At 36.8% G+C, this 26,157-nt stretch overlaps 3 protein-coding genes, 1 long non-coding RNA gene, 1 other non-coding gene and 1 pseudogene across 6 annotated transcripts; 2 read left to right on the top strand and 4 right to left on the bottom strand.

The window, feature by feature from the left end:
* The first annotated feature begins 78 nt into the window (after positions 1-78).
* Positions 79-10,366, top strand: LOC106442736. The gene is made up of 16 exons (XM_048763108.1): positions 79-544; positions 637-804; positions 1,669-1,759; positions 1,846-1,951; positions 2,023-2,136; positions 2,587-2,750; positions 2,842-2,962; positions 3,264-3,488; positions 3,570-3,760; positions 3,910-4,077; positions 4,142-4,247; positions 8,892-9,029; positions 9,131-9,247; positions 9,327-9,530; positions 9,634-10,001; positions 10,078-10,366. The coding sequence occupies exons 1-15, from the start codon at positions 460-462 to the stop codon at positions 9,862-9,864; spliced, it is 2,229 nt and encodes a 742-aa protein (XP_048619065.1). The 5' UTR covers positions 79-459; the 3' UTR covers positions 9,865-10,001; positions 10,078-10,366.
* On the bottom strand, positions 7,077-8,619 carry LOC106449952. Its single transcript, XR_001289337.3, has 5 exons — positions 8,300-8,619; positions 8,137-8,193; positions 7,627-7,743; positions 7,475-7,548; positions 7,077-7,388 (listed from the first exon to the last, which is right to left on the bottom strand). It is a non-coding gene; the product is annotated as an uncharacterized LOC106449952 (long non-coding RNA).
* A 97-nt stretch (positions 10,367-10,463) lies between the features above and the next one.
* Positions 10,464-12,034, bottom strand: LOC125590099. 2 transcript variants are annotated; one of them, XM_048763106.1, is made up of 6 exons: positions 11,602-12,034; positions 11,448-11,538; positions 11,219-11,370; positions 11,110-11,137; positions 10,837-10,945; positions 10,464-10,747 (listed from the first exon to the last, which is right to left on the bottom strand). In XM_048763106.1, exons 1-6 carry the CDS (start codon positions 11,863-11,865, stop codon positions 10,666-10,668), a joined length of 726 nt encoding a protein of 241 aa, XP_048619063.1. In that variant the 5' UTR covers positions 11,866-12,034; the 3' UTR covers positions 10,464-10,665. The 2 variants fall into 2 exon arrangements, with proteins under 2 accessions (XP_048619063.1, XP_048619064.1); XM_048763107.1 differs by having other exon boundaries at positions 11,219-11,367; positions 11,602-12,013.
* Positions 12,035-13,304: 1,270 nt separating this feature from the next.
* Positions 13,305-19,294, top strand: LOC106348918 (rho GTPase-activating protein REN1-like). Its single transcript, XM_013788757.3, has 24 exons — positions 13,305-13,803; positions 13,906-14,041; positions 14,168-14,206; positions 14,405-14,441; positions 14,793-14,869; positions 14,959-15,029; positions 15,152-15,230; positions 15,333-15,477; positions 15,655-15,771; positions 15,851-15,928; positions 16,001-16,056; positions 16,140-16,209; positions 16,272-16,356; positions 16,472-16,715; positions 16,811-17,032; positions 17,122-17,382; positions 17,473-17,531; positions 17,672-17,732; positions 17,820-17,903; positions 17,992-18,105; positions 18,176-18,333; positions 18,435-18,498; positions 18,577-18,696; positions 18,782-19,294. The coding sequence occupies exons 2-24, from the start codon at positions 13,949-13,951 to the stop codon at positions 19,112-19,114; spliced, it is 2,667 nt and encodes an 888-aa protein (XP_013644211.2). The 5' UTR covers positions 13,305-13,803; positions 13,906-13,948; the 3' UTR covers positions 19,115-19,294.
* A 26-nt stretch (positions 19,295-19,320) lies between these two features.
* On the bottom strand, positions 19,321-20,664 carry LOC106350774 (annotated as a pseudogene).
* TRNAS-GCU lies at positions 20,505-20,586 on the bottom strand. Its single transcript has one exon. It is a non-coding gene; the product is annotated as a tRNA-Ser (tRNA).
* Positions 20,665-26,157: the final 5,493 nt, after the last annotated feature.

Below are 26,157 nucleotides of genomic sequence, written 5' to 3'. Positions count from 1 at the left end.
TCAGTCAGTTATCTTCAGTCAGTTTTGTTATCTTCAGTCAGTTCTGGGTCTCTAGGGAGATACGGCCTAATACATCTCTAATAGTTATCTTCAGTCAGTTTTGTAAACAAGTTGGATTGAGCCTTCTATTTCTTATGTACCTTGATACAGCAGCGCTCGTGGCACATCGCATGCAGTGGTTTCCTACGATGCATGTGTGCGACTTTGCCTTCATGCGTGGGCAAAGGGTTGCATGGAGGCTCGCATGTTTCTGGAAAACGAATGTGCTCTTCTACGAGAAGCATTCGGGTGAGTTTATTATTGAAGTGTAAATATTTTATATTTCTTTATACAAAACTGAAAGTCAAATTATATGTTTTCATCCACATGCCTCAAAAGTAATTATTGAGTAACAGATGTTTTTGGGGGGTTGAAACTGAATACAGGGTGAAGGAACACCTTTCGCTATCGAAGGAGGAAATGCTGGTGAGTCAATCTTCACAAGCTCCGCACGAGGGAGTTGCACCAAAACCCAAGAAAAACATTGGCAAAATGATGGTTCAAGGTAAAATTTTATTCCATATTCCATCTGCTCTTATTTGGCTGCTGCCCTCCTATAACCAATAGAAAAAAAAATGAACTTGTCTACTTCTGCAGTATGGCGTGTTAAAACAGATTTGGATGCAGCTCCAACGGGTAATGGTATATTATATGTCGAGCCATCGCTGAAAAAGATTGAGAAACTCCGGGTTCACTTTTCCAATATCTCAACACGTATATCTTCTAAATGGCGGGCTCTAAAGAAGATCAATCTTCGTGCAAATGGTTATTTTCTTTTACTTAGCATATGTCTTATATATATATATATATACAGTCAGGGGCGGATCTAGAAAATAATTTAACATGAGACATAATAAATAATAATATTTTATATAATTTAATAATTAAATTATATTAGATAACCAATAAAATTTAATTATATATTATTTAATAATACATCATATTATATTTTAAATAGATCAAAGAAAAAGTAAACAGTTTTTATAGTGTTAAATATTCACTTAAGTAATATTATTAAATTATATATTACACATAATAGTTTCATTATAGGATCTTTATTTATTTTATTTTTTCTTTTAATTTAAAATTAAAAAGAAAAAACTTAATAAAACTAATTGTTAGAGTAAAATTCATGTAAAGTTTTGTTAATTATATATTAATGTTTGAACAAAATAAATTATATATTTTGGAAGAAAATGATAGTAGACAAAAGAAAATAAAAACAATTGTAAGAATAAAGAATAGTCTTAGGTACGAAAAACAAAAGAAAAAAGAAAGAAAAATATATTTATGAACATGTGATTGTAAGTGTTAAAAAAAATGAACGAACAAAGGACAGTTAAGTGGGCTTGAACGTTATTAGGGTGTGGCACAAGGGCACGTTTTAGCCGAAAAAAATGAACAATTTCATCTTTGTAAGCAAATGCTTACAAGATTTATTATATCAATGAGTATGTGGCACGTGCCACACCCTCTCCGTGCGTGCGTCCGCCCCTGTATACAGTATGTGTGGGCGAGGTGAGGAAGATGTAGTTCCATGTTTCGCCATTTCACTGCTTTATGTTTTTTTTTTTTTTGGTGAGATGACGTTCATAGATATGGGCTAATCCATTTGATTCTGCCATTCAGAGAAATACTTGTGTAGGTTAAGATTGAAAAGCTCAACTGTAGATGACGCCGTTATCATGCAATCCGGATCCGATGAAGAAGGCCGTGTTTTGTATGTACTTATATATATTTGACATTCTTTCCTCTCTTCCATTTCCATCTATGTGGTGTCTGACAAAGTACATGGAATTTCAACAGCTTTCTTGATAGTCATGAAGATGATCTGATAGTTGAAATATTTGAATCAAAGGGGAAGGAATTTGGGCGTGCGCTTGTCCCGCTAGCTAAAGTTACTGAAGTTTCCGTGAGTCATTTTACGTACCTTTTTCATTTGTTAGTACGTTTCAAAATGTTTCTAATGAAGAATGCATACAGGCTTATTCACTTTCCTGGGAGTCTGTATTTCGTGAGCCGGGACATCAACTTGTGGGAAAAATCCAGATCCATTTTGACTATTCAGCAAGTTCTGATGATAATAGCCATTTGAAGGTGTGTTAGCGACCTCTCTCTCTCATTATATTTGGTATCTGTGATGATCTCTCTTTTTGTTTGCTTCCTCTAATTAAGTGGATTGGCATCTATCTGTAACAGACTGAGAGACTACCTCTTCTCTTGTTGATAGTAACTAGATAATTTTACTCAGAAAAAATCATTTTATAATAGTTGTTAATTTTATTACAACATGGGAGCTTCATGGTTGTAAAAGAGCTTATGAAAGTACATTCTGCTCCTCTCTATGTTCAATTAATGAAACGTTCCTCAAATTTATTGACAAAATTTATCTTCTGTTTTAAGTATGTGTATCCTCTGCAGATTATGTGTATGAACACACACACACACACACATATATATATATATATATATATATATAAAAAAAACTCATTGTATAGTGCTCAGAAGATTTTGGTGTATTGATTTTCTTGTTTCATCTTCCTGTAGGGTTGTTCCGTTGCGGAAACAGTCGCATATGACCTAGTCCTGGAAGTGGCCTTGAAAACGCAGTGGTTTCAGCAAAGAAAATTGTTGTTATATGGTTCATGGAAATGGCTTTTGGAAGAATTTGCCTCCTACTATGGGATTTCAGATGTCTACACCAAGCTCAGGTATACCGCACTCACTTTCTCTTCTTCTTTTTTTAATCATTGGAGGATATGCTATAACTCGGTTTTCTCTATCGTGTTTGGTTGCATTAAGATACTTGACCTATGTGATGGATGTCGCTACACCGACTTCAGACTGTCTCCATTTGGTGCATGACTTGCTAGCACCTGTCATCATGAAAGGAAATGGCAAGGCTACCTTGAGTCATCAAGAGGTAGATCCTCAATCCTATTATTTTTTTCTTTTCGTTTTGTTGTTTTGTGTGAATCTTGTCTCAAGTTAAGCAATATTTGTGTGTTGTTCACCATTGTATTCATAGTTGTGCATGCAATGATGAATGACAGAGTAGACTTCACGTAGTTGCTCACATTGAAAATTTAGACATGAAAATACCAAGTTATTTCTGTTTGCTGTTGATTTGTTTTTTGTGTGTGTAAGCATAGTAGTCTTGTCATACAAATGCTTTTTCTGCTTCTGAACCGCTTATGAATCTCCTTTTTTTTTCCTTTCAAAAGAATGGGATCCTAAATGAAATCAAGAACCAAACCGAGCAGATTCTGAAGCTGGTCTTTGAGAACTACAAATCTCTTGATGAGTCTTCTTTCTCTGGAATGAATGATGTAGTCAGTTCTGCAACAGGAGTTCCAGCGCCAGCGCTCGCTCCGGCTGTTAAAGTGTACTTGCTTCTGCATGATATATTGTCTCCGAAGGATCAGAGTAATCTTTGTAATTACTTCCAGGTAAAGCATACACCTTCTCAAATGCCTTACTTTACTCTTGGTTAATTTTTCTCATCTATTTGGCATCAATGCTTTTTATAGGTAGGAGCAAAGAAGATATCTAGAATGCATATGGGTGAGACGGATGAGTTTGTTACAAACAACAATGATCCCAATTTTTGGGATCCTTCTTCAATGTCGTCTGCTTACAAGAAAATGACTATGGTCTGCAAGAATGTAAAGAATGAGATTTATACTGATATTGAGATCCACAATCAATATATACTTCCCAGGTTAGTATGCAAGTGAAGAAAGTTAGGTTCAGCTAAGCTAGTCTAGTCTTATTCAACTATTTCCAAACAATTGATATGAAAGGAGGTCTTGTAGCATCTACCTACAGGTGTTGATTGCCCAATGTTTGTTATATTGTTGTTTTATGCAGCTTTATTGACCTTCCAAACTTGTCAGCATCCATATATAGCACTGATCTCCACAACAGACTTCGAACATTCCTTGTTGCATGCCCACCGTCTGGTCCTTCACCAGCAGTTGCAGAGCTTGTTATTGCAACTGTAGAATTTCAACGTGATCTTTCCAGCTGGAACATTGGGTAGGTCATTTAGATTATTGACTGGCAATTTGTTATTGACTGGCATAATGTTGTTATTTTGCAGTCCTATCCAAGCTGGTGTTGATGCAAAAGAATTGTTCCACCAATATATTATGATTTGGATTCAAGATAGACGCCTTTCCTTACTTGAGTCATGCAAACTTGATAAGGTATATACTCCCTCTGTTTCACGATACGATGATAGACTTTTTTAGTGTTTTAATACCTATAAAAAAAACACATTAAATCACTATAATAAATGTATCTTTTTTTGTAATTTTCAATTTTCAATAATTTTTAATCAATAATAATTCATTAAAGTCAATTAATTTTTTTGAAAATCACAATTGTTTTATAGAAAATACAAAAAGTCTATTTTTGTGAAACAATTTTTTTTTTCTAAAACTAGGGTCGGTCCGCGCTACGCGCGGAATGTCTATATTTATGTTATGATAATTTGTGTGATTTTTTTTGGTTGTTTTGGGGTTTCAGATATATGACTGTTTATGTATAAGATATTGAGAAATTTCTTAAAATAGCTTTTTTTTTTTTTAGTTTTTGTCACCAAAATAGCCATCAATAAATAAAATGATCAAAATAAGTTTTATTAAACAGTAAAAATGTATTTTTATCCTAGGGTTAACTAATCTAGACTTAGAATTTATAGTTAAGGGGTGAAGTTTGTGGATATGGTTTCAAATTTTAAAAAATAAAAAATAAATACTAAAAATTTCAAAATAAAAAGAGGTATTTTAATCATTTTCTTTTTCAAAAGTTATTTTTGTGACAAATATTTAAAAATGACTATTTAAGAGAATTACCCTATGATATTTGGACTTTTTGTCTTTTTCAACTATGACTTAGGAGAGTGGTTCTGTGTTTATGGTGTTTTTATGAAAAAAATGTAGTTTCTATATTGTATTTTGATGTATTTATGTACTTAGATATCTGATGTGTTGGGTTTAATATTGTCATTATATTGAAACGTGTAGATGTTATGGTTTAGGAGGGTTGTATTATGTTTGTGTTGCTATTGAAATGTTTTTGGTGTATATGATTGAGTTACGGTATTGATATATTTATGAGAGTAATATCGTGGTTGACTTTAATAAAATTCACTGTATATTTTTGACGTTATTAGCTTCTTCCAAATTTATACTAATATATTAGAATTGTAATTTTGTTTAGAGGAAATTTTTCTTGCTATGACATTATAGTTATTAAATAATATAATATAATGTTTTGTGGTAAATACTAACAACTTTTTAAATGATATGTATCTGTAAAGAAAGTTTGTATTTTAGAATATAATAAAATGTGAAAACTATATATTTATATATATTATTGTTTTATGTTTAAATAAACAATCAATTTACTCTTTATATTGTTGGATCGGAAGTTATTATAATATAATAATTCATGTGGTGCATCTAATAATTTTTTTAGTATATATATATTTCTTTAAAATTTAGAAGTAATTAATAGAAAATCTGCGTTATGACTTCATAAAATATATTTTTTTAAATGATAACATTGCATTGGCATGTCTCGTATGTAACAAAGAGCATAAGCTGTAATTGTGTGTAGTTATTTTTGAAAAGAAATTTTATAGTTCTACATGAACAGTTTGAGTAGTACTGACGTTTTAATCTCAAGTTTAGGAATAATTGGATTCATGTTGATTTTATGGGTTATAGGCCTATTTGGTGTTATTGGTTTGGTTAATAATTTTACGGGATTGGTTTTTGCTATACAAATTAATTGTTTGTAAAAAATCTTATGTATATTTTTACCAAATCATTAAATACATTATGCATTATTATTAATATAAGCTTTACAATTGCACAAATATAATTATATGATGAATTTTTAATTTAAAAAACAAAAAGATAAATTAATGTATCTTACTATCTTTTTTTTTGTCAACCAATATATCTTACTATCAATTTGGAATATTAAATGGTGTATGATATATTCAAATAGTAAGATTTATATTAAAAAAAATAGAACAGGGTCGTCATTTTTTAACGTAACACAGATTAATATATTAGAAGAAATATTCGTTGTACGTATATCAAATCATTAAAATACATTTTCCATATATTGTATGTTTTAGTATAAACCTTATATATGATTGTAGTACTTTCTTATTAATTGGTGAAGTGAAATGATACTCGGTTGTATCTGTTATTAACATCATATAATATTAGACTAAGTTTTTTTCTTATCATTGATCTTATGGCAGTACCGATAATAATTATGGTGATATTTGGGAACACATGAAGACAGTTAAAAGGCCTACGTGTGTAATGGGCCTTGAACTTAATACGATGAAAAACTAACAAACCTAAAATCTGAATTTGGAAAAAAGGTTGGATGCGCATCTTTTTTTCTGTATAGGTTCTGCACCAAGTCAATTACAGCAAAATACAAACACGAACACGTAAGCTAGGGGAATCCATTTTGATTACACTGTGTTCTATGGAAATTGGAGACAGACGTAGAGAGTAGATAGTAACTAAGAGGATGTATAAAAAGATAGTTTTATAAATAATAGAAATTGCGAGTGTATTAAACTTAAAACCAGAGGAACGATTACTGCGAATATTGTTCTGGAAAGTAGGAAAAGTATTAAAGAGAACTTAAAAATGGTAGGTGGTCTGAGTGAGTGTGTGATGGATAGTGCATGCTGAAGTTACTTCAGTTCAAGGAACTTCGTGATTTTTTTGTAACGAAAACAAACTGTGCATGGGCTGTCAAGATCTCCAAGGTTACATTTTATGAGTAGCATGATTAGCATCAGGTTGTATTCTGCTCTCTTCATACATGGGACGTTGCACAATGATCGCGTCATTTGTTTCCAGCATGTGTTAATGCTTTATAGTTGCATAATCCTTTTTTTTTCTTTTTGATTGTCATTCTCGAAAGAGTCGCAATTATAAAGGCATTGGTTTTGGCTCCTAAGTAGTCTCGAGTTCAAAATATTTTACAAACTTTCATGAGTCAAAAGATAGAAACGTATAAACATGTTATTGTACCACATCACAGAATACATTAACTGTCGTAGTAAGTAAGAAGATAGAAAGTTGAAGATTTAATCTGAACTATTTTCCTTTTTGTTAAAATTTACAAAACTATACTACCATGAAAAATGTAAAAAATATAATCATTAATATTTATTATTGTTTTCCTATCTCCCCCGTCGTCTAATATATGTTTACCTGTTGCTCTTCTACCTTCCTTTTGTAGAGACGAATGCCATTGAGAATGGCCCCAGGTTTGCACGCATCAAGGATATCATTGGCTCCAAGCTGTACACAAGAAGAAGAACCAAGATGGTTAAAATCTTCTTTCATTATTGAGTAACTACATGACACATGAATTTCCCTTGAATCACCTTTTGATTTTGATTGCATTAACCCCACTTGTTTTGGGTTCCATCAGTTCATAGACCATGAAGTTGTCAACAGCCTATTGACATCAACAACAAAAAAACAAATATGACAAAAATTGGATAACAATTCTTTCACTAAAAATATAGTTTCTCACCTTAGAGACATCCTTCCCAAGGTAGTTTGATCCCCCATCACTAAGCTCAAGAGTCTCACTCTCGTAGATACCAATGGAAGCTCCACTCGGAACCACATCTGTAACCTTGACACCTTCCTATACCGTGAAACAACACATATTAGAGACACATCGTGAATGTATTTTTAAAAATCAATTTTTTTTCACGCATGCATTTTCCAGAATCCATTATATTCTTAGTTAACCTCTTGCAATTTAGTCATTAATAAACAATTATAAATTCCAAAAAAAAAAACAATCTAACATTGCATGAGATGATGATGCATGATCAATCTAATAAGAGCACCAATCAATCTGAGTCCACTCATACTTAAATAATCTTAACTATTAGAAACACAAAGTCCGGGGAGTTTGAAACTTCTAAAACATAAATCTGACTCTGTACTATGGATTCAGGACGGTGCAAATGTCTAATGAACTAACCGGTGAAAGACGTTGTCTATGAACAAAAGGCGGATGTAGATAACATACCTGAGCCTCCCAGAAACTTAGCAAATGGACTTGAACAGTGGAGGAGGGGCGGCCAGTCTGCAGATCGGAGAGGAAGACCGAAACGTCAGCCATATTTCACAGAATTGTCTTACCGGTTAGCTTTTAAGAATGAGAGGATGATTATCGAATGAAGAAATCTTACCTTTTTATATATGAATCTCCACCGTCTTACAGATCCAGAAATCGCATTGAATGTAGATAATGTGTGAGAGAGTAATGGAGGGTTTTAGATGATAACCTGGTAACTCGTAACGTTGCGTTACTCCGAGGAAGAAGATGGAAAATCGATTTCGAAGAGCTAATTGACATGGGGGTGTAAAAGAGAGGCGAAGAAGAAAACAGGGTAAACCCTAACTGAAACGCGCCCATCAAACTTAATGAAAGCCCAACAAAAATAAATACCGGATGACGTTCAAGGCCCAACAAACTGCAGAGAAAATGATACGATGAGTTTCATTGGACAGGGACACGTGTCAACCCTATATCAATTGAGTTTCCACGTGGACATTGCGGGAGGGACTCAAACAATTTTTTATATAATTAGATATCTAACTTAAGGAAAGGGAAGGAGTATATATATATATGGCTTCTCTGCGTGGTTTTCTTCAATTCTAAATCAAAACTGTGGAGAAGTAACAAATTTTTTTGCTGGATGTGCGTCCTTATGAGCTTATGGTGCATCATTGAGTAACTGACTCCTTAGTGTCCATTAAAAAAACCTATCATTCAATCAGGTACAATGGGGCGGAGTCGGGGCACATCGTTCAACAACCCCATTTGTTGATGAAATGTACACCAGGCTGAACGAAACCATTCAAGACTATCAAGTTATCATTTCTAGCTGGCCCAAATGTATCTTTGTCCTGGAGAGTGTAAGTTTCTCGATCGATGCCTTACGCAACTGTGAAAAGTTTTCATGTGTATTCTTCCATTGCATGTATATAAGCTACAACATAGATTGTGTTTCTTTTAGGCCATTGCTGATGTTGAAAAAGCAATTGTGGAAGCTCTGGAGAAGCAGTATGCAAATGTCTTATCACCTCTAAAAGAAAACTTGGCTCCAAAAAAGCCATATGTAGTTCCGGATGAGGTGAGTACTTCCAACACCTTTTTCCTTAAAATTAATGAAGATCTGTTTGTTAAAAAGTTTATTTTATCCGCTGGTGCAGCTGGGCATTTTATTAAACACTATGAAGAGAATGCTTGATGTTCTACGGTACAATATAGAGGCTCAATTCAAAGCATGGTCTTCATCATGCATTCCTGATGGTGGGAACGTAGCTCCTGGGGATCGTCTTTCTGAGGTGACGGTGATGCTCAGAGCCAAGTTTCGAAGTTACCTTCAAGCTGTTGTCGAAAAACTCGTACAAAATGTGAGTCTTATGTTTTCTAATCTTGTTTGGTTTTAGCATGTTTTGAGATCCTAAAATGCACGTGTTGTAATAGTTTATCTTTTTTTATTGTTTTCTACAAAAGGCGACAACGTTGAAGAAGATTCTTCGGGACTCTAAGGGCATCAGCAGTGGTCTCCACTGCGCCTGCTCTAAAGAAAGTGTTGGAGAATCAGACATGCATAACTTGAAGGAGCAGCTCACCAACACACTGAATAATCTACATTCGGTTTGTGCGACGCATGTATTCATCGCATTGTCTCGAGGATACTGGGATCGTATGGGAGAGGTCAACTATTTCAATAGTGTCTCCTGAGTTTTGTTTTGTCTGGCGTGTGTGTGTTGGGAGAGCTGATTCTTCATCTCTTGCCCCCATGACAGATTGTTCTGAGCTTTTTGGAGAACAAGACAGAGAACAGAGCTTGGTATAAGGGTCCTAGAGTTGCTGTCTCTGTAAGCCCCCCCCTATACTTCTGATTGCATTACTCTAAGACTTTACCTCATCTTAATAAATGGTGCATATTCGCAGATGTTAGACGATACATTTGCAGCAGAGATGCAAAAGCTACTAGGAGATTCGTTGAGAGAGCAAGACCTGGAGCCTCCGAGATCGATTGTGGAGCTTCGCTGGATTCTTTGCAAGGACACTACAGTTAATAAAGGCAAGTCTTTCGACTAGTAAATATCAAACGCCTAAAAATGCTCAAGATTCCTTTATAGCTCGAAACTGTAAGGGATCAGATCTCATTTCCTTTTAGCACTAGCATATCAATGTATTACAAGACTGGTGAAGTGAAATACAAAAACTCTCTTTACAAAATTGACTAAATTCATGGAGAATAAGTCTGATTTAATATCTGGCGACCAAGTCCCTGCGTTGTGAAGAAGATTGAGAACAAACTAATGGTTGACGGCTTCAAAAACAAGCATCTATTGAATTGAGATCAAACTAATCTTTAACATTGAATGTTGAGGATAACATCAGAGAGAAGAAGAGGCAAACAAACAAATGGCATATGTACAGATAAAATCAGAAAGATATAAAACATTTGCTGAGTTGAGGATGTTGCAACTTATGAGCACCAATGTGAGTGAGATGGGTGTTCCAATTCAGATTTCAGACAAGCTTTGATATGGCCTTGCAAGACACCCAGAAGGCTTTGGATGCAATACTCAAGATCATTGGGTTTTGATATATCCTGTAGCCAAAAGAACAAATTTGAACTACTTAGAAGCAGTCAGACAAACAAACTAATGATTAAAAAGAGAGAATGTTTGGTGGATGTACCCTATGGCAGTTGCGCTCCAGGATGCAACGTTGTAAATAACTTTACTTCCTTCCCATGCTTTACGAAGCTTCCCCTTTCGCTTCTTCACTGAAAACATGGTGCTAAGTGCTGCGTTCATAAGCAAAAACTCTCTTAGTACCACTCTTTGATAAGGAGAGAGACATAAGAGTCACACTCTCACTAGCATCTTAGCAAAGATATTTGAGATCTATCTAACAAAAATCCCTAGAGGCTAACATTCTTTGTTTCTAATCGTGACACATAGATGTTACCTTTCTGAAGCTGATCAGGTGATATATCCTACACAAAGAGCAACACTCACAATAAGTTGATCAGACATGGAAACAGAACAGAGATACGAGAACAGGGGCATTAATGTACCTTGGTCTGCTTAAGGGAAGATAAATAAGTAGCCATGAAACAAGCGAGACCGTCAGCTATATCTTCTTCTCTAACAAGAACATAATCATCTTCTGTTTCACCCTCACCCCATACATCATCTTCACTAACTACATCCCAAGTGCTACCATCTTCTGCCAAATTCAACAGCCTCTATATAGTTTTATCTCTACAAGTACCAAAAAACAAAACTGTAATGAAGTGTTCATACCAGGAAGATCTTGGAGAAGAGAAACTTGAGCTAACTCGATCTTTTCCCGAAAGTCATGACCTTCGACTCTAGACTTGATGAGATCATACAACTGCACAAGAATCATGGGATCAAGGTGCAATTTTTAAAATTTAATAAATTTAAAGGAGCATACTTTATCGGTTTCAGGATCTCCTTGATCGGAAGAAGAAGAAAACTCTTCTTCCCTCTCCGGCGAGTCGCTATTATCCTCCTCCTCCTGGGAACCACCGGTTTCGATTCCATCGCCGCTGGGAGCAGTATCGGTGAGATTGAGCAGCTCGAGAGCTCGCTGGCAATCCTCGAGCAGATTCTGCAACGTCTTCCGCTTGACTCGAATACTATCCAACTCGACGCGGTTTACTGAACCAGGAGTCGAGCTAGAGACCTCAATTTCCATGGAATTGAGAGGAAACTATCTGAAGGCGTGGAAAATCGCAAGAGACTGATTTTGATTCTTCTTCGTCGTCTCCACCCTTTCTCTTATTTGTGGGGAAAAAGAAAAAAAAAAAAAAAGAGAAAAGGATAAAGAGAGTCGTATGTAGTAAGACAACAAGCAACTACATTAATATTTGTCGGAATATTAGAATCTTCTTGTTGAATCTTATTTAGATACAAGAGTAACAAACATTTCTTAAGAAATTTAATTATGTACATTTAAATATTTAGTCGATTTGGCGTCGATTTAAACCAGCTGCAAACCATAATTACCCAGCCTGTTTCCTTGGTCAAATTTGCTAAAAGCCTGAAACCCACAATCATACCCTAAATATATTAACATCAAAATTAAATAAGAAAGCAATTGGTGCGTGCTTACTTTGCAAGATTAATATTATCATTTACATTAAAACTATTTATTTTATTCAGGGTCGGCCTTTAGATTTTGGGGGTCTATAGACGACTTATAAAATATTTCGGCTAAAAAAAATTTTGGTAAATTTAGAGGCTTGAAAAAAAAAAATTTAGGGGTTTTGCCCAAAAAAAAAATTTAGAAGATTTTTTCTATGTAATTTTTTCCAAAAGTTTTAGGGGCTTAAGGCAATGTTTCGTTATGATTTGCCTCGGACCGGCCTTGATTTTATTTTATCCTAACTTACAAAGCCGAAATCGGATAAAAACACCGGTTTCATTGGGAGCTAAACCGATTCACGGGCGAGAAAACCGATCCAAATCTCCAACGCCTGGACCGAACCAGCTGGTCGGAGTATTGTTTTTTCTTATGATTCTAATCAAGTGTTGTGACTTGTGACTTGTGAGCTACGAATAGGCCTGTGTGATCCCTTTTGTTTTTAAGCCCAATAGTATTCTTTTCTTTTTGTTTAGTAGCTCATATATGAACTCCAAAGAGTGCTTTTGTCGATTATAAAAACTGGGGCGCAACAGCGACAGCCATTCTATTCAACGAAGGAGGTGAGGTGACCTTCCCCGCTGGCCGCTACTATACAACATTACGGCTTAACCGGTGAAATCTTCAGGTTCATGCAATTTACGGTTAGCAAAGTTTGCGGTGTATCCAATTTGGTTCTTGAACTTCATCATAATCCTTTCCTAGTACCAAAGGCCGTTCGGGGCATAAATGCTGGCTGGCTCGGACATCCAACAAACAAAGATTATAATGCATGAAAATAATATAACGAAACACCCATCAAACAAATAAAATAAAGTAGACGAATGAATGGAGTCCCCATGCATGCACCAGCATTATTCAAATGATAAGTTGTTTTATATGAATGGGCCACGTAGCTTTTATCAAAGAGGTGTAAAGATGTCTGTATATATAATAAATAGTCAAAGGTGTCACCATTAACAGAAAGTAAAAAGAGAGAGTGGTGGATGGTCGTGGTCGGCACGATACACCAATGCAAGGGTGTATTAAGGTTGTCATTTCTATTCCCTTTGTTCTGATTACAAAATCAAATAATTATTATCCCAAACTTACTTAATAAAATGTAGTAATTGATAAAGACTAGGTAGAGACATTGATATATTAACTAGCTATATAAAGAAGGCGTTATCAAAAACTATAGGTTAGAGAGTAAATTATAAGAGTGGACATATGTGTATTTTTATGAGAGAAATGGTTGGAGAAGAGAAGAGGTCATAAGATAGAAGAATGAGAAATGTTTCTCCCTCCAAGAAGGGAGGGCGTGTACAACTGCCGAATGAATGATGAAACAAAAGACTTCCTCGGTTTACGCCCAACATTTTCGCTTCACCTCTTCTCTCTCAAAACACCGTTGAACACATCAAATCCAAATCTCTCTCTCTCTCCTAACCCTTAAGAAAATTTAACAATTATTATTATCATCTTAATTCATTCTCCAGATCAAAAATCAAGGTTTTGTTTATTGAATTCATGTTTCTTATGATCTGAGATCGGCTATTATCATCATCATCATCATCATCTTCATTATTTTCTTTTTTTTTCCCTTGGCCTTAGTGCTGAATTTCAATGGTGTGACCACTCGCGCTATATCAAAACTATGGCTAACAGAAACGGAGAATCTTCTTCTTCACAGCCTCCTCAATTCCAGCCACAACAACAGAATGCTAATGAACAAGACCCGGAGCATCATGTCTGTCTCTCTCTCTCTCTTTTTTTATTTTCACTATTAATCTCCGATCAAACCTAACAGTCCTCCTTCTGAAGATGCTCAATGTTTCTCATATTGATCAATACTTGTGTTTTTCCTCCTGGACAGTCTGGAAACGCAGACCCTCGTTCCCGTGGTGGCAACACGGTAATATTACTTTCTTACATTTGAGCATTCATATAATAACCATGTGGATTGAAATATACACTTTTTAATGTAAACACACAATAATGTATAGGCAAACGAAAAGAAACAATCCTTACTGTTACTAGTATATTTTTTTATGTTAGATACCTCAGTGATTTTCTTAATGTACGTAGTACGTACTGGTATTTACTTTTGTAGGTATTCAAGAGTGGACCGCTATATATATCCTCAAAAGGTTTGGTTACTTCTGAGGATACTGAGATTCTTTGTTCATATAGCCTTTCCCTTTTTTGTGTGTGTTCCAATTCTATGATGAGAGTTGTTTTATAGAAGGTGCAGCATTTCCAGTTTCGGCTGGGGATAGCTGTTACATCATGTGAGGTGGGTTATACAGGCTGTGCTTACTGTGGAGGCTACAATATCACCTCCTTCTGTTTCATTTTCAAACCTATGCTACTTCGATTGTTTACAAAAGCAGGAGTTTAGGAGTAGCTTTCTTGAGGGTTTTTGATTGGTGCTAAGCTAACTATACTGCAAAATTTGTATTTATTTGGTTCATAAGTTTCATAAGGTTTACTTAACACAGGGCTTGGGTGGACATCTTGGAAGAAAAGATGGTTTATCTTGACTCGTACTTCACTGGTTTTCTTTCGAAGTGACCCGGTAAACTTTCATATTCTGATGATCAAGGGTTCTGCCAATTGTTTTTTGTTTGTCTTTCTCAGTAGGTTTCTGTTTTATTTTATTTACAGAGCGCAGTCCAACAGAGAGGAGGTGAGGTCAATTTAACCCTTGGGGGAATTGATCTCAACAGTTCAGGCAGGTTAGCTTATTGTCTTGAATCATCACTTGTTTTCTTACTATAGTCTTTTAACTCATGTATTATGTAAATATCTGGTTCGGTGTTACTAACGTCATATAACTTTGGACTTTATTTTTGTTTAGCGTGGTTGTCAAGGCAGATAAAAAGCTGTTGACTGTTCTCTTCCCTGATGGTCGTGATGGACGTGCCTTCACACTCAAGGTTCCTTCAAAACTTTGCTTTCCTTTTCTGTTTTTATCTCCTCACTCTTGCTACTATCAGTTGCATCCATCTCATTTTTTATTTGATATTTTTATATTGCAGGCTGACACTATGGAGGATCTACATGAGTGGAAAGCTGCTCTAGAACACGCTTTGACACAAGCACCTAGTGCTTCTCATGTTATGGGTCAAAATGGTATCTTCAGGAATGATCAATCAGATGCCCCTGCCGGTGTTGATGAACATAGTATGTTTGTCAAAAATTTCAATGGTTTTTAGTCCTTAAACACCATGTATAGTAGTAACATGATCTGTTTTGAGTGCTGAGAGAGTGTCAAAGAGTAATAAAAGGCTCATAAAGAATGTGGGCATAGTTTAGATAACCGGTGACATCCAGTGATGCATTTTTCCATATTTCTTACAGGAGATGAGGCACCAGCAAGACCAACCGTACTTGGAAGACCAGTTTTACTTGCTCTAGAAGATGTTGATGGAACTCCGTCTTTCTTGGAAAAGGCACTTAGATTTGTTGAAGATCATGGTATTAATTAGTTTCATGCTTTCATATTGCTTATCTTTTAGTCACAGTGATCATTAAAGGAAATACTTTAATCTTGCAGGAGTCAATACAGAAGGAATCTTGAGACAAGCCGCTGATGTTGATGATGTTGAACATCGGATTCGTGAATATGAGCAAGGTTTGAGTTTATGCCTTTTCTTGATTTACTGCATTGTGATTTAGTATTTAATATGTAGTCACTTTGGTTCAGGGAAAAATGAGTTCTCTCCAACAGAGGATGCTCATGTTATTGCTGATTGTCTTAAGGTACCTTCCACTTATCACTACAATGCTGAGTTATATCCATTGCTGGATCTTAAATATCTCTAATTGTATCTATGAATTTTCAGTATTTTCTTAGAGAGTTGCCTTCCTCTCCTGTGCCTGCATCTTGTTGCAACGCTCTTCTGGAAGCTTGCCGTAAGTTTTATCATTGAGACATCTTGAATCATTCCTAGTTATCTAACGCATAACATCATCAGGTACTATCCGTGGTAATAGAGTCAATGCTATGCGTGAAGCAATATGTGAATCATTCCCTGAACCAAATAGACGCCTATTACAAAGGTAGTCTCTTATCTATTTTCACTATTAGCTTATGAAAGTTTAGAGATGAAACTTGTTTATGTGCAAAACCACCAGTAACTGAATCCAATAAAACCTTGTTTATTCCTATTGCAAGAATCCTGATGATGATGCAGCTAGTGGCCTCTAACAAAAATGTGAACCGGATGAACACCAACGCTGTTGCAGCTTGTATGGCACCTTTACTTCTCCGACCTCTTCTGGCTGGGGACTGCAATATTGAAAATGATTTTGATGTGGGCGGTGATGGTTCTATGCAACTTCTTCAAGCAGCTGCTGCAGCAAATCATGCACAAGCTATAGTGATTACATTGTTAGAAGAATATGACAGCATTTTTGGAGTAAGCTTTTACAAGGACCATTTCAGTTTTTACACCAGTGTAGTTATTATATTCAGACACTGACTCCTAGCTGCATATATGGTCTATGTCCGCAGGAAGGTTCCTTGTCAGCTGGATTGTACTCTGACTCAGAAGAGAGTGGTAGTGAAACGGAGGAGGGAACAGATGATGGTGACTCTGACTATGACGGCACACAAGGATCTGATGACTACACAGATGAAGAAGAGGATCTTGAAAATGAATCTGATAGATCATACAGTGAGAGTGAAGCCTCAGCCGACACTCCCCATGACCATAAAGCACGGCCCTCTATTCAGGTCTCAATAACTAATCTAGTTTCCTTGGTCCTCACTCCATCTTTACTTGGTGATTGTCATTTAGACATTTACTTTTGTTTATGTTGCAGATAACTGAAATTACAAGCTCTGAATCCACCCCCAAAGGAAGTACGGAGCCCCAAGTTCCTAAGAAGCTTTTATCCAGCTCTAAACGGTCTTCGCTACCACGGCATGGTGATGCAAGAAAGGATCAGAATGTTTTGGTTAAAGGGTCTGATAGTGGAGAGGTAAAGGCTGTATTAGAGGTCTCAAAACCTGAGGAAAAGAGCTCATCAACTACATTATCAAGTGCACCAGGAGGAAGTAAAAGGCTATGGGGCCGTGCCCATGTAAGTTTATTTTTTCTTCTTCATATAACCCCCAAGGGGCTAAAGGATCCACACGTTTTAGTAACACTTTGGTTTTTTAATGTGCCTTAGGGGAGGAAGAACCTTTCTATGGAATCTATTGATTTCACACTGGAGGTGGACGAGGATGAGTAAGTATTATTTTCATCTCTACTAGTGACTTGTTTAGATCAATACTCAAAAAGAGAGCCTGTTTGGAACTAAAGTAGATACTTTAAAACAATGTGATCTACATGGGTACTTAAAACTGACAATGTTTATTTATTTTCAGTGCTGACATTGAAAGACTTGAATCAACCAAATCGGAGCTACAAAACAGAATAAGAGAGGAAGTCAGGATAAGCCCATTTGAGTTATTATTGCTTGATGACTTGTAACGAGTCTGTGACCTGTAACAACCTTTATATTTCCTGGAACAGGTTAAGAACAATGCAGTTCTACAGGCTAGTCTGGAGCGACGGAAGAAGGCTTTGTACGTGAGGCGCCAAGCTCTAGAGAATGATGTAAGCTTATAACAAAACCATATCCTAGCTTATATATTACAAGTTGTTTTGAGTTATAAAAATGTGCTTTACCTTCTTTCTCTCTAAGGTGGAAAGACTACAAGAACAGTTGAAGCAAGAGAGAGACAGGAAGTTAGCTCTGGAAGCAGGACTTAACATGTCGAAAGGGAACCAATCTATTCCAGAAACAACCGATGAAAAGGTTTCTGTCTAGCAACTTGTTGATTTTTAAAGTTACATATCCAACTTGAAAGACATGTTTGTTTTCATAGTTGAAAAAAGATCTGCAAGAGGTAGCTCAGGCGGAGGCTGATATTTCCAATTTGGAAAATAAGGTTGATGATCTTGAGAATAGACTTGGTCAACAAGACGTTAAAGGCTCTGGTTCACCGAGAGAATCTAGGAGAAGTCCAGAGCACAATGCAAAGATGTAAGAAGGATTCACCAACAAGTTTCACATTTAACCTTACTTTGCTTTAAATCATTATCAAAGCTAATTAATAGTCTTTTATTTTAAACCCTGTCACACAGGAAGGAGAAACAAAAGGATACTGAAGCAGCCTCTGGTAATGTTTCAGAAAGGTCAATGCTCAAGGTAACAACACTACAAATATGCCTTTACAAGTCTGTTTCTTCTTTCCATTATGCACTACAGACACGTAACATTTTACAGGATGGGCAAGGGTCTGCAAGAGAAAATGAGATAGAGAAGATACAAGATCCACGGAGCAAAAGCTCACAACAAAGCTCAAAGCTTGCGGGCATGTCTAAGAGGTCTGGGACAAAGGGAGAGGTAAGTAACAACAACACAAACATACCATTACATTATAACCAAATAACGTTCAAAAGGTAGGAGCTGAGTACTAACAAACAAACAGGGAAACACAACAACAACAACTTCTGCACTTTCTAAATTGACAATGCGGCTCAACTTCCTCAAGGAGAGACGGAGTCAGATCGCAAACGAGCTCTCAAACATGGATAAAGGGAAAAGCAGCTCAGGGCAACCCAGTCCTTCCACGGAGCAAAACCCAAGTGTGCAGGAAACTGAAAGAGGAACAGAGTCAAACCAGAACCAGGATTCAGACAGCAGCAAACTCCAAAGCCCGCATGTTCTTGACAGAGGAAGATCTGATAACGGAGGAGGCAGAGGCAGAGGAGGATCTGGAGGAAACCAACCCAGCACTACACCGAGGACCTTGTCCAGATGATCTCTTTATCAGAGCTGCTTATAACCCCCAACTTCACCACATGTACATCCACCATTTTAACTCCATTTACCTGCCTATTCATTTCTTTTTCTCCACTCTCTCTCTCTTGTCTTGCTTCAAAGACCAAATAAACTTGCACTTTTTGTTCGTGTATATTCTTGACTGTGTTGGTTATGTTTATTTTGGTAGTGCCATTGACATCAGTATAGAAACAAAACAAAAAATGAATTGTATGTAAACAACAATGCTTGAACAAAAACCAATATAAATAATCATTCCTATCAATGCTGCTAGTCGTCATCGTATTAAAGAATAAAAAGAATTGATCAAAAAAAAATCAGGGAGCAGCTTCTTGACTTGCTCCAACGTATAACAAAGAGCACAACAGTGAAAGGACTTTGTAGTACGGAGCCTTCGTATTCATCACCCTCGTCTTTATCACGTCCACCGGGTTAGACGCCACGAGCCCCGCCGCGAAACTAGCCACCGCGTGAGTCCCCAGCCCATCTCTCATCAATCCGCTCTCCACTAACTTTTCCTTGAACTGGTCGTACGACGCGAGCTGAGCCGCCGTCACAATCATCGCTCTGTTAATCGTCAGCGCCGAGCCGCGCCACGAGCTCATCACGCCTTCTTGCTTCGCCATGCTCCTGATCGCGTCTCCTACCCCCCAAGTAGGTACGACGCTGCGTTTATGGAAGCCTCCCGTCCGCTTGCTGGGTTTCCGACGGCGGCTCCCGCCGGCGATCTTCCGAGTCAGACTTAGCTTACCCGACTCGGGATCAGCCCACTTGTTTTTCGGGACCTCGTAAAGGCCCATCCTTGTGGTGGCGGAGACGCCGGAGAAGAGCGCGGCGGCGCCTTCCGTTTTGACGAGATTGACTCCGAGAGAAAAGGGTCCTACTTTAGCCGTTTCGAGAAAAGCTGGAGGAGAGTGACTGAAGAAGCTTCGCCGTGGAGCTGAAGGCGGACCTTGATGAGATCGAGAGGGTAGAGTTGAGCAACCGGCGACTACAGAGGCGATCCACGAAGCTTTTGACTCCCATTGTTGCTGTAAAGGTGGAAACTTTATTAAAAGCTGAAAGAAAAGAGAGAAGCTGAGAGCTGAGAGATGTGTGGAGAAGATGAAGAGAGGGGAAGGAAGCACTTGTAGCGAGACGCGGTTTTGTGTTGCGTCGTAAGAGCTAAAGAGCTGTTCATGTCAGACCGATGATTGCTTTTACAAGTCATGAGAGTTGGTCTCTAACTATTAAAGTAAAACAACTTGTCCAAGTTAAAATAGGCGTGTGTGTGACAGACTCGACTCTAAGACGGCCTTGCTTTTGGGCTTAATACAAGAATAATTGGGCTTCTTAATTATTCTAAAAAGGTTTCGTGGAAAAACAATATTCGTCGCCTGAGAGATTCGAACTCTCGCGGGGAAACCCCATGTACTTAGCAGGCACACGCCTTAACCACTCGGCCAAAGCGACTTTTGTCTCAGAGCTGATAAACAATATTAAAGAAAATTCGGAACTCTGAAATAAATCTTTTCACTGTATTCCTCCGTTGGAAAGGACGATCGATATTTAAGAGATTAATATGTTAAAAATAAAAATACAGACATGACTCATGAGTTAAAAATGTTTTCATGGACGTTGTTTGGTATCACTCTTTGCTTAAACACCACCTTAGATGTGCTTAAATTCCACTTTATTTGTTTCTGCATGCATAGTTGACCGTAACTTGACCATCCCTCTCTCATCTCACAAACTTGTGCATCTAATTTCTAAGAAGCGTCAGTGTTGCATGTAAATGAGCTAGTTTTAGAGGGTGGTTAGAGCATGATTATTGGGAGGTTCTTAGGGTGGAGTTTTTAGCGGAATATAAGAACTCGTTTCTCAACTTTTAACTAAAAAACTAAGAACCTAAGTGTGAGTGGTCCCAAAGGCGAAAACCTAAAAATCAAAGTGCCGTTCTTGGTGTCCTCGCCGGCGTAAGCCTCGCCGGAAGGTCCCCTCTGATCTAGCCATCCCCTCTCTGCTCTCATCCCTTCTCCTTACAAGCCGCCATGCACTACAAGAAAACAGCGGCATACTGAGGGAAAAAATCGTCGGTATGTCGTCGGAATAACGCTATTCCGACGACATACCGACGAAAAAAGTCCTCGAAAATAACTCCTCGGAAATTCATCTTTCTTCGGAATTTCCGAGGACCACAAGTTCGTCGGAAATTCCTCGGAATATTCCGAGGAAGATGTCGTCGGAATATTCCGAGGGATAAACTTCCTCGGAATATTTCCAAAATTAAAAAAAAAAATTATAAATTTATTTTTTTTAATTGAAATTCGAAAATATAAAATTAAAATTGAAATAGAAAACATATTTAAAATACAAAAAAATAATAAAATAGTTTTTATAAATAAAAAACATGTTTTATAAATACAAAATTAGTTTTAATAAATATGAAATCATCTTTTTATAAATACAAAATAGTTTTTATAAATACAAAAAATAATAAAATAGTGTTTATAAATCAAAAAATGTTTTATAAATACAAAATTAGTTTTATAAATATAAATATTTTTATAGATATGAAATCATCTTTTTATAAATACAAAATAGTTTTTATAAATACAAAAAATAATAAAATAGTGTTTATAAATCAAAAAAAATATTTTATAAATACAAAATTAATTTCAAAATATGAAATCATCTTTTATAAATCCAAAAAACGAATTTATATACAAAGAAAGGTTTGTATATTTAAAAATAGTTTTTATAGATACAAAAATAAAAAAATAGTGTTTATAAATCAAAAAAATGTTTTATAAATACAAAATTAGTTTTAATAAATATAAATATTTTTATAAATATGAAATCATCTTTTATAAATCCAAAAATCGAATTTATATACAAAAAACGTTTTGTAAAATCAAATTTATATAGAAAAAACGTTTTGTAAATACAAAAATAATGAACAATTTATAAAAAAAGTTCTAAATCAATTCAACACAACGAAATCACAATTCTAAACCTATTACACAACAAATTACAATACTACCCAATCACCCTAACAAAAATCTATCAAAAACCTTCTAAAATCATCAAATCTACTTAAAAACCTAACAAATAGGACCTAACAGAGTGGGATAGGGTCCTTACATGATTTGTAAGAGAATGGAAAGGATTCGCCGGAGAGATCGTCGCGAGAGAAGGTGGAGAACGCCGGAAGGAGAGAGAGATCGCCGGAGAGGAAGAAGAGAGAAATGGGGAAGAAGATGCGTTTCGAGTTTATAAAACCTTGGGTCCGACGGATATTTTCCGTCGGAATTCCCTCAGTATTTTCAATTTCAATTTTCGCAAAATATTTGGCGGCTTGTTTGCCCGGTTAAATGAAAATATTCCGAGGAAATTCCGACGGCCACTTAAATATCCGTCGGAATTTCCTCGGAATATTTTCATTAATTCGAGGAAAAAGAATATCCTGTGCATGTATTTCTATTAATTTATATTGTTTCTCGGAATTTCCTCGGAATATTCCGAGGAAATACCGAGGAACTAGTGTTTGGGGTTTCAAAACATCAATTTTTTTTGCTGTATTTCATTTCTTATACAATTGTAATGCATACCATTGAGGATTCTTTGTATAGATGAGCATAAACCATGAAATAACAAATTTCAAAACGAATTGTAAGTATTCCCTTTACCGTTCATTAAAGTGTATAAGTGTTTCTCTTATGTTGTGGGGATTTCGTTCATACAATCGGAAAAGTGTTTATTATAGGGTAAGGAACAAATTTTTGACTTCATAATGAACGTAAGACACTTAATAAGGGTTATATAGGTGTTATTCAAACCGGAAAACGTTGTTTTCGGTTTAAAAACCCTATTTCCTCGGAATTTCCTCGGAATATTCCGAGGGAATTCCGAGGAAACCCTTTTCTTCCTCGTAATTCCGTCGAAATATTTCGAGGAAATTCCGAGGAACTAGTGTTTGGGGTTTCAAAACGTCAATTTTTTTTTATAAACAAATCGATCGATGGATTTATGTCCAAAAACGCATCGATCGATCACTAAGATGGACCAAAGCGTAACAATGTGATCGATCGATGAGATTATCCCATCGATCGATCGAGGATATCAAGTGTTCCTCGAAATTTCCTCGGAATATTCCGAGGAAATTCCGAGGAACTAGTGTTTGGGATTTCAAAATCTCGAATGTTTTTTTATAAACGGATCGATCGATGGATTTATGTCCAAAAACGCATCGATCGATCACTAAGATGGACCAAAGCGTAACAATGTGATCGATCGATGGGTATATGTCCAAAAACGCATTGATCGATCACTAGTTCCTCGGAATTTCCTCGGAATATTCCGAGGAACACATTTTTCCTCGGAATTTCCTCGGAATATTCTGACGGATTGATATTTCCTCAGAATTCCGTCGGTATATTCCGAGGAAATTCCGAGGATTTCATTTTCCGTCGGAATGTCCGTCAGAATACCGCTGTTTTCTTGTAGTGATGGAATCCGAGATGGAAGATCCGCCGTCGACTCTGACGGAAGTGTCTATTCAACCATCTGGTGAAAGCACTGATCTCAGGGATGGCTCTTCTCCTTCTTCAGTTGCAGAGCTAGGTGTTCTCAATCCTGTGGTTGAAGTTCAAAATCGTTCTGGAACTCATGATGAGATTGGTGGTGTCTCCAACATCAGTCTGGTCTCTCCTCCCAGAACCATATCTCCACCACTAGATAGCACAACTGCAGCTCCTCTACCCTCTTCTGCGGTTCCTGAGCAGAAGACAACGTCCGACGATGCTACCACTACGGCCACTCCCTTGTCTAGGCTTGGAGCGTGGGCTAAGCCGATAAAAATTCTCTCTCCTACAACACATTTGAACCTAACACTTCAAACAGATGGAGGAGAAGTTGCTCAGATACCATTCAAAGAACATTGGCCACCCCTGTCGGAACAAGGTTTCAGGCCGACTAGAAAGGATGTAACTAACATGGGTTCACTCAAAGGGATTGTACCGGGTATTATGAAATTTTCTGACAGGAAAGAGGATGCTCTTAGGTTTCCCTGGGCTGCGAGAATGAATCCAGCATCACGGAATCTATTCAGAGCGACGGAACCAGAGTACTTAGAAGATGGCACTCCTAAGGTAACCATTCCTACACATGTCTTACAGCAAAGGTTAGCAAACCAGAGAGAGTACATCTTAGGCCAGTTCTATAGATGCTCTCCTCCTCCAGGTGGTATGATTTATGCGGTTTTCAACAAGCTATGGGGTAGGAAATGTAGAATCACCATACAGAAGTTGGGTGAATCAAGTTATCTTTTCCACATTCCTGATGAAGCTTCGAGGAATTGGGTACTTTCAAGAGGCATTTGGCATATTGACGATTGTCTAATGTTTGTTGCTCCACGGACACCAGAAGCGACCTTAGCTATTCCCGAGATCAAGACTATTCCTATTTGGGTAACTTTAAAAAAGATACCTCACATTGTTTACTCAATTCCGGGAATTAGTCACATAGCTTCCGGGTTAGGAGCTCCAATGGCGACTCATAAACCTCGCTTGGATCCCATACATATGGGAGAAGCAAAAATCCTTGTTGAAGTAGAGTTGAGTAAAGCTTTTCCTCAAAGGATTGCAGCAAGCGACGAAACGGGTTTCATTTCTATGGTGGATGTCGAATATGCTTGGTTGCCCACAGTTTGTACTAGATGCGGACATTTAAGACACAAGGTGAAACGTTGTCTACAATCTGAAAAAGATGAAGCGAAGAACACTGATTCTGCTGTTGAGGAGGTCCAAGCTCCATCTGATTCAGTAGTTATCAACCAGACATCTAATACTCTGGAACAACCAAATGCGCTCTCATATGCTGAGAACTCTGCAGCTGCTATGTCTCATATCCCATCAGCTATGGAGGTATCACCTCCTAGTACTCTCTTTGTTATGCATAATGCATCAACGTTGGTTGATCCAGTCACTGAAAATAAGGATGAATTGTTATCCTTAGCTACTTTATCTATTCTTGAGAACATGTGTATGCCTCCTTCATATGTTTGCATCAACGAGATTGTGGAGCAGTCTGTTCCTTCCCATGAGACATCTGTTGATGCAGTTCCCAGCGCTCAAGTAAACTCTTCAGCAGTCACTCAGTCCCAAACGGAAAAAGATAAAACAGTTGAGGTAGACCTTGGCTCTAACAATTTCGCCTCATTAATGTCTTTCGAGGAAGAAGAAAATTTCATAGATTCAGATAAGGAGACGGGACCGTTGGATCTCATGACACCTTCAGGGAAAAGAATCCTTCGGGAGAGACCAGTTAAACCTTCTACAAAAGCAAAGGAGATGCATGGGCAACCCACTAGCCGTGGACGGGGAAATCGAGGTCGTGGACGACGCGGTGGACACGGTTAGACATTTCGATTGCTTATCATTAGCCGACCAGGATTGGCTTCCGATTGTTTCTCTCGTTTATTATATGAACTTTTTCTGTTGTAATCGCTTTTCCAACACTCTATAATTTCGGTTGTAGTTCTTAACTTTTATGATAATAATAATTAAAAAAAAAAAAAAAAAAAAAAAACTAAGAACCGTTTCTTAAAACTCTTATTTAAGAGCCGGTTCTTAGTTTTTTTAGTTAAAACTTAAGAGACAGGTTCTTATATTCCGCTAAGAATTCCCCGTTAATAACCTTCCAATAATCAATCTCTTACCACTTTAGCAAAAAGGGAGGTTACGTCTTAACAGGCTTCATTCCAACTCTTCATGTTATTAAATTAATTGTCTTCTCCATGTATACTCTAGAGAGTTGAGAAATGGTAAGAGGATAAGTTTTTTTTTTTTTTTTTTTTTTTGTTCAACTGGTAAGAGGATAAGTATAAAGCGTTTTTCACCCTTCCATATGCGTGAAAGGAACCACCATATTTTAAAAACCATTATCATCGTTGAACTGTTATTTTTATCCAATATAAAAAAAAGAGGAAAAGCATCACCTGAAAAAATTGTCTAAATAAATTAATAGACTTCCTGGTCTTGACGG

Source organism: Brassica napus, chromosome C7 (assembly GCF_020379485.1).
Source record: "Brassica napus cultivar Da-Ae chromosome C7, Da-Ae, whole genome shotgun sequence".
NCBI classification, from domain to species: domain Eukaryota; kingdom Viridiplantae; phylum Streptophyta; class Magnoliopsida; order Brassicales; family Brassicaceae; genus Brassica; species Brassica napus.
The sequence above is the reverse complement of the archived record's forward strand: the minus strand, read 5'-3'. Positions and strand labels throughout refer to the sequence as shown.

Excerpts from the sequence above, each read along its gene's own strand:
- LOC125590099 (XM_048763106.1), bottom strand. The coding sequence starts at position 11,865 with ATGGAAATTGAGGTCTCTAGCTCGACTCCTGGTTCAGTAAACCGCGTC. Across the intron at positions 11,138-11,218 it reads CTTCCCTTAAGCAGACCAAG|GATATATCACCTGATCAGCT; the intron begins GTACATTAATGC and ends CTCTTTGTGTAG. Across the intron at positions 10,748-10,836 it reads TGGAGCGCAACTGCCATAGG|GATATATCAAAACCCAATGA; the intron begins GTACATCCACCA and ends TTTTGGCTACAG.
- LOC106442736 (XM_048763108.1), top strand. The coding sequence starts at position 460 with ATGCTGGTGAGTCAATCTTCACAAGCTCCGCACGAGGGAGTTGCACCA. Across the intron at positions 545-636 it reads TGGCAAAATGATGGTTCAAG|TATGGCGTGTTAAAACAGAT; the intron begins GTAAAATTTTAT and ends CTACTTCTGCAG. Across the intron at positions 4,078-4,141 it reads CTTTCCAGCTGGAACATTGG|TCCTATCCAAGCTGGTGTTG; the intron begins GTAGGTCATTTA and ends GTTATTTTGCAG.
- LOC106348918 (XM_013788757.3), top strand. The coding sequence starts at position 13,949 with ATGGCTAACAGAAACGGAGAATCTTCTTCTTCACAGCCTCCTCAATTC. Across the intron at positions 17,733-17,819 it reads AAAACAGAATAAGAGAGGAA|GTTAAGAACAATGCAGTTCT; the intron begins GTCAGGATAAGC and ends TTCCTGGAACAG. Across the intron at positions 18,106-18,175 it reads CAGAAACAACCGATGAAAAG|TTGAAAAAAGATCTGCAAGA; the intron begins GTTTCTGTCTAG and ends TTGTTTTCATAG.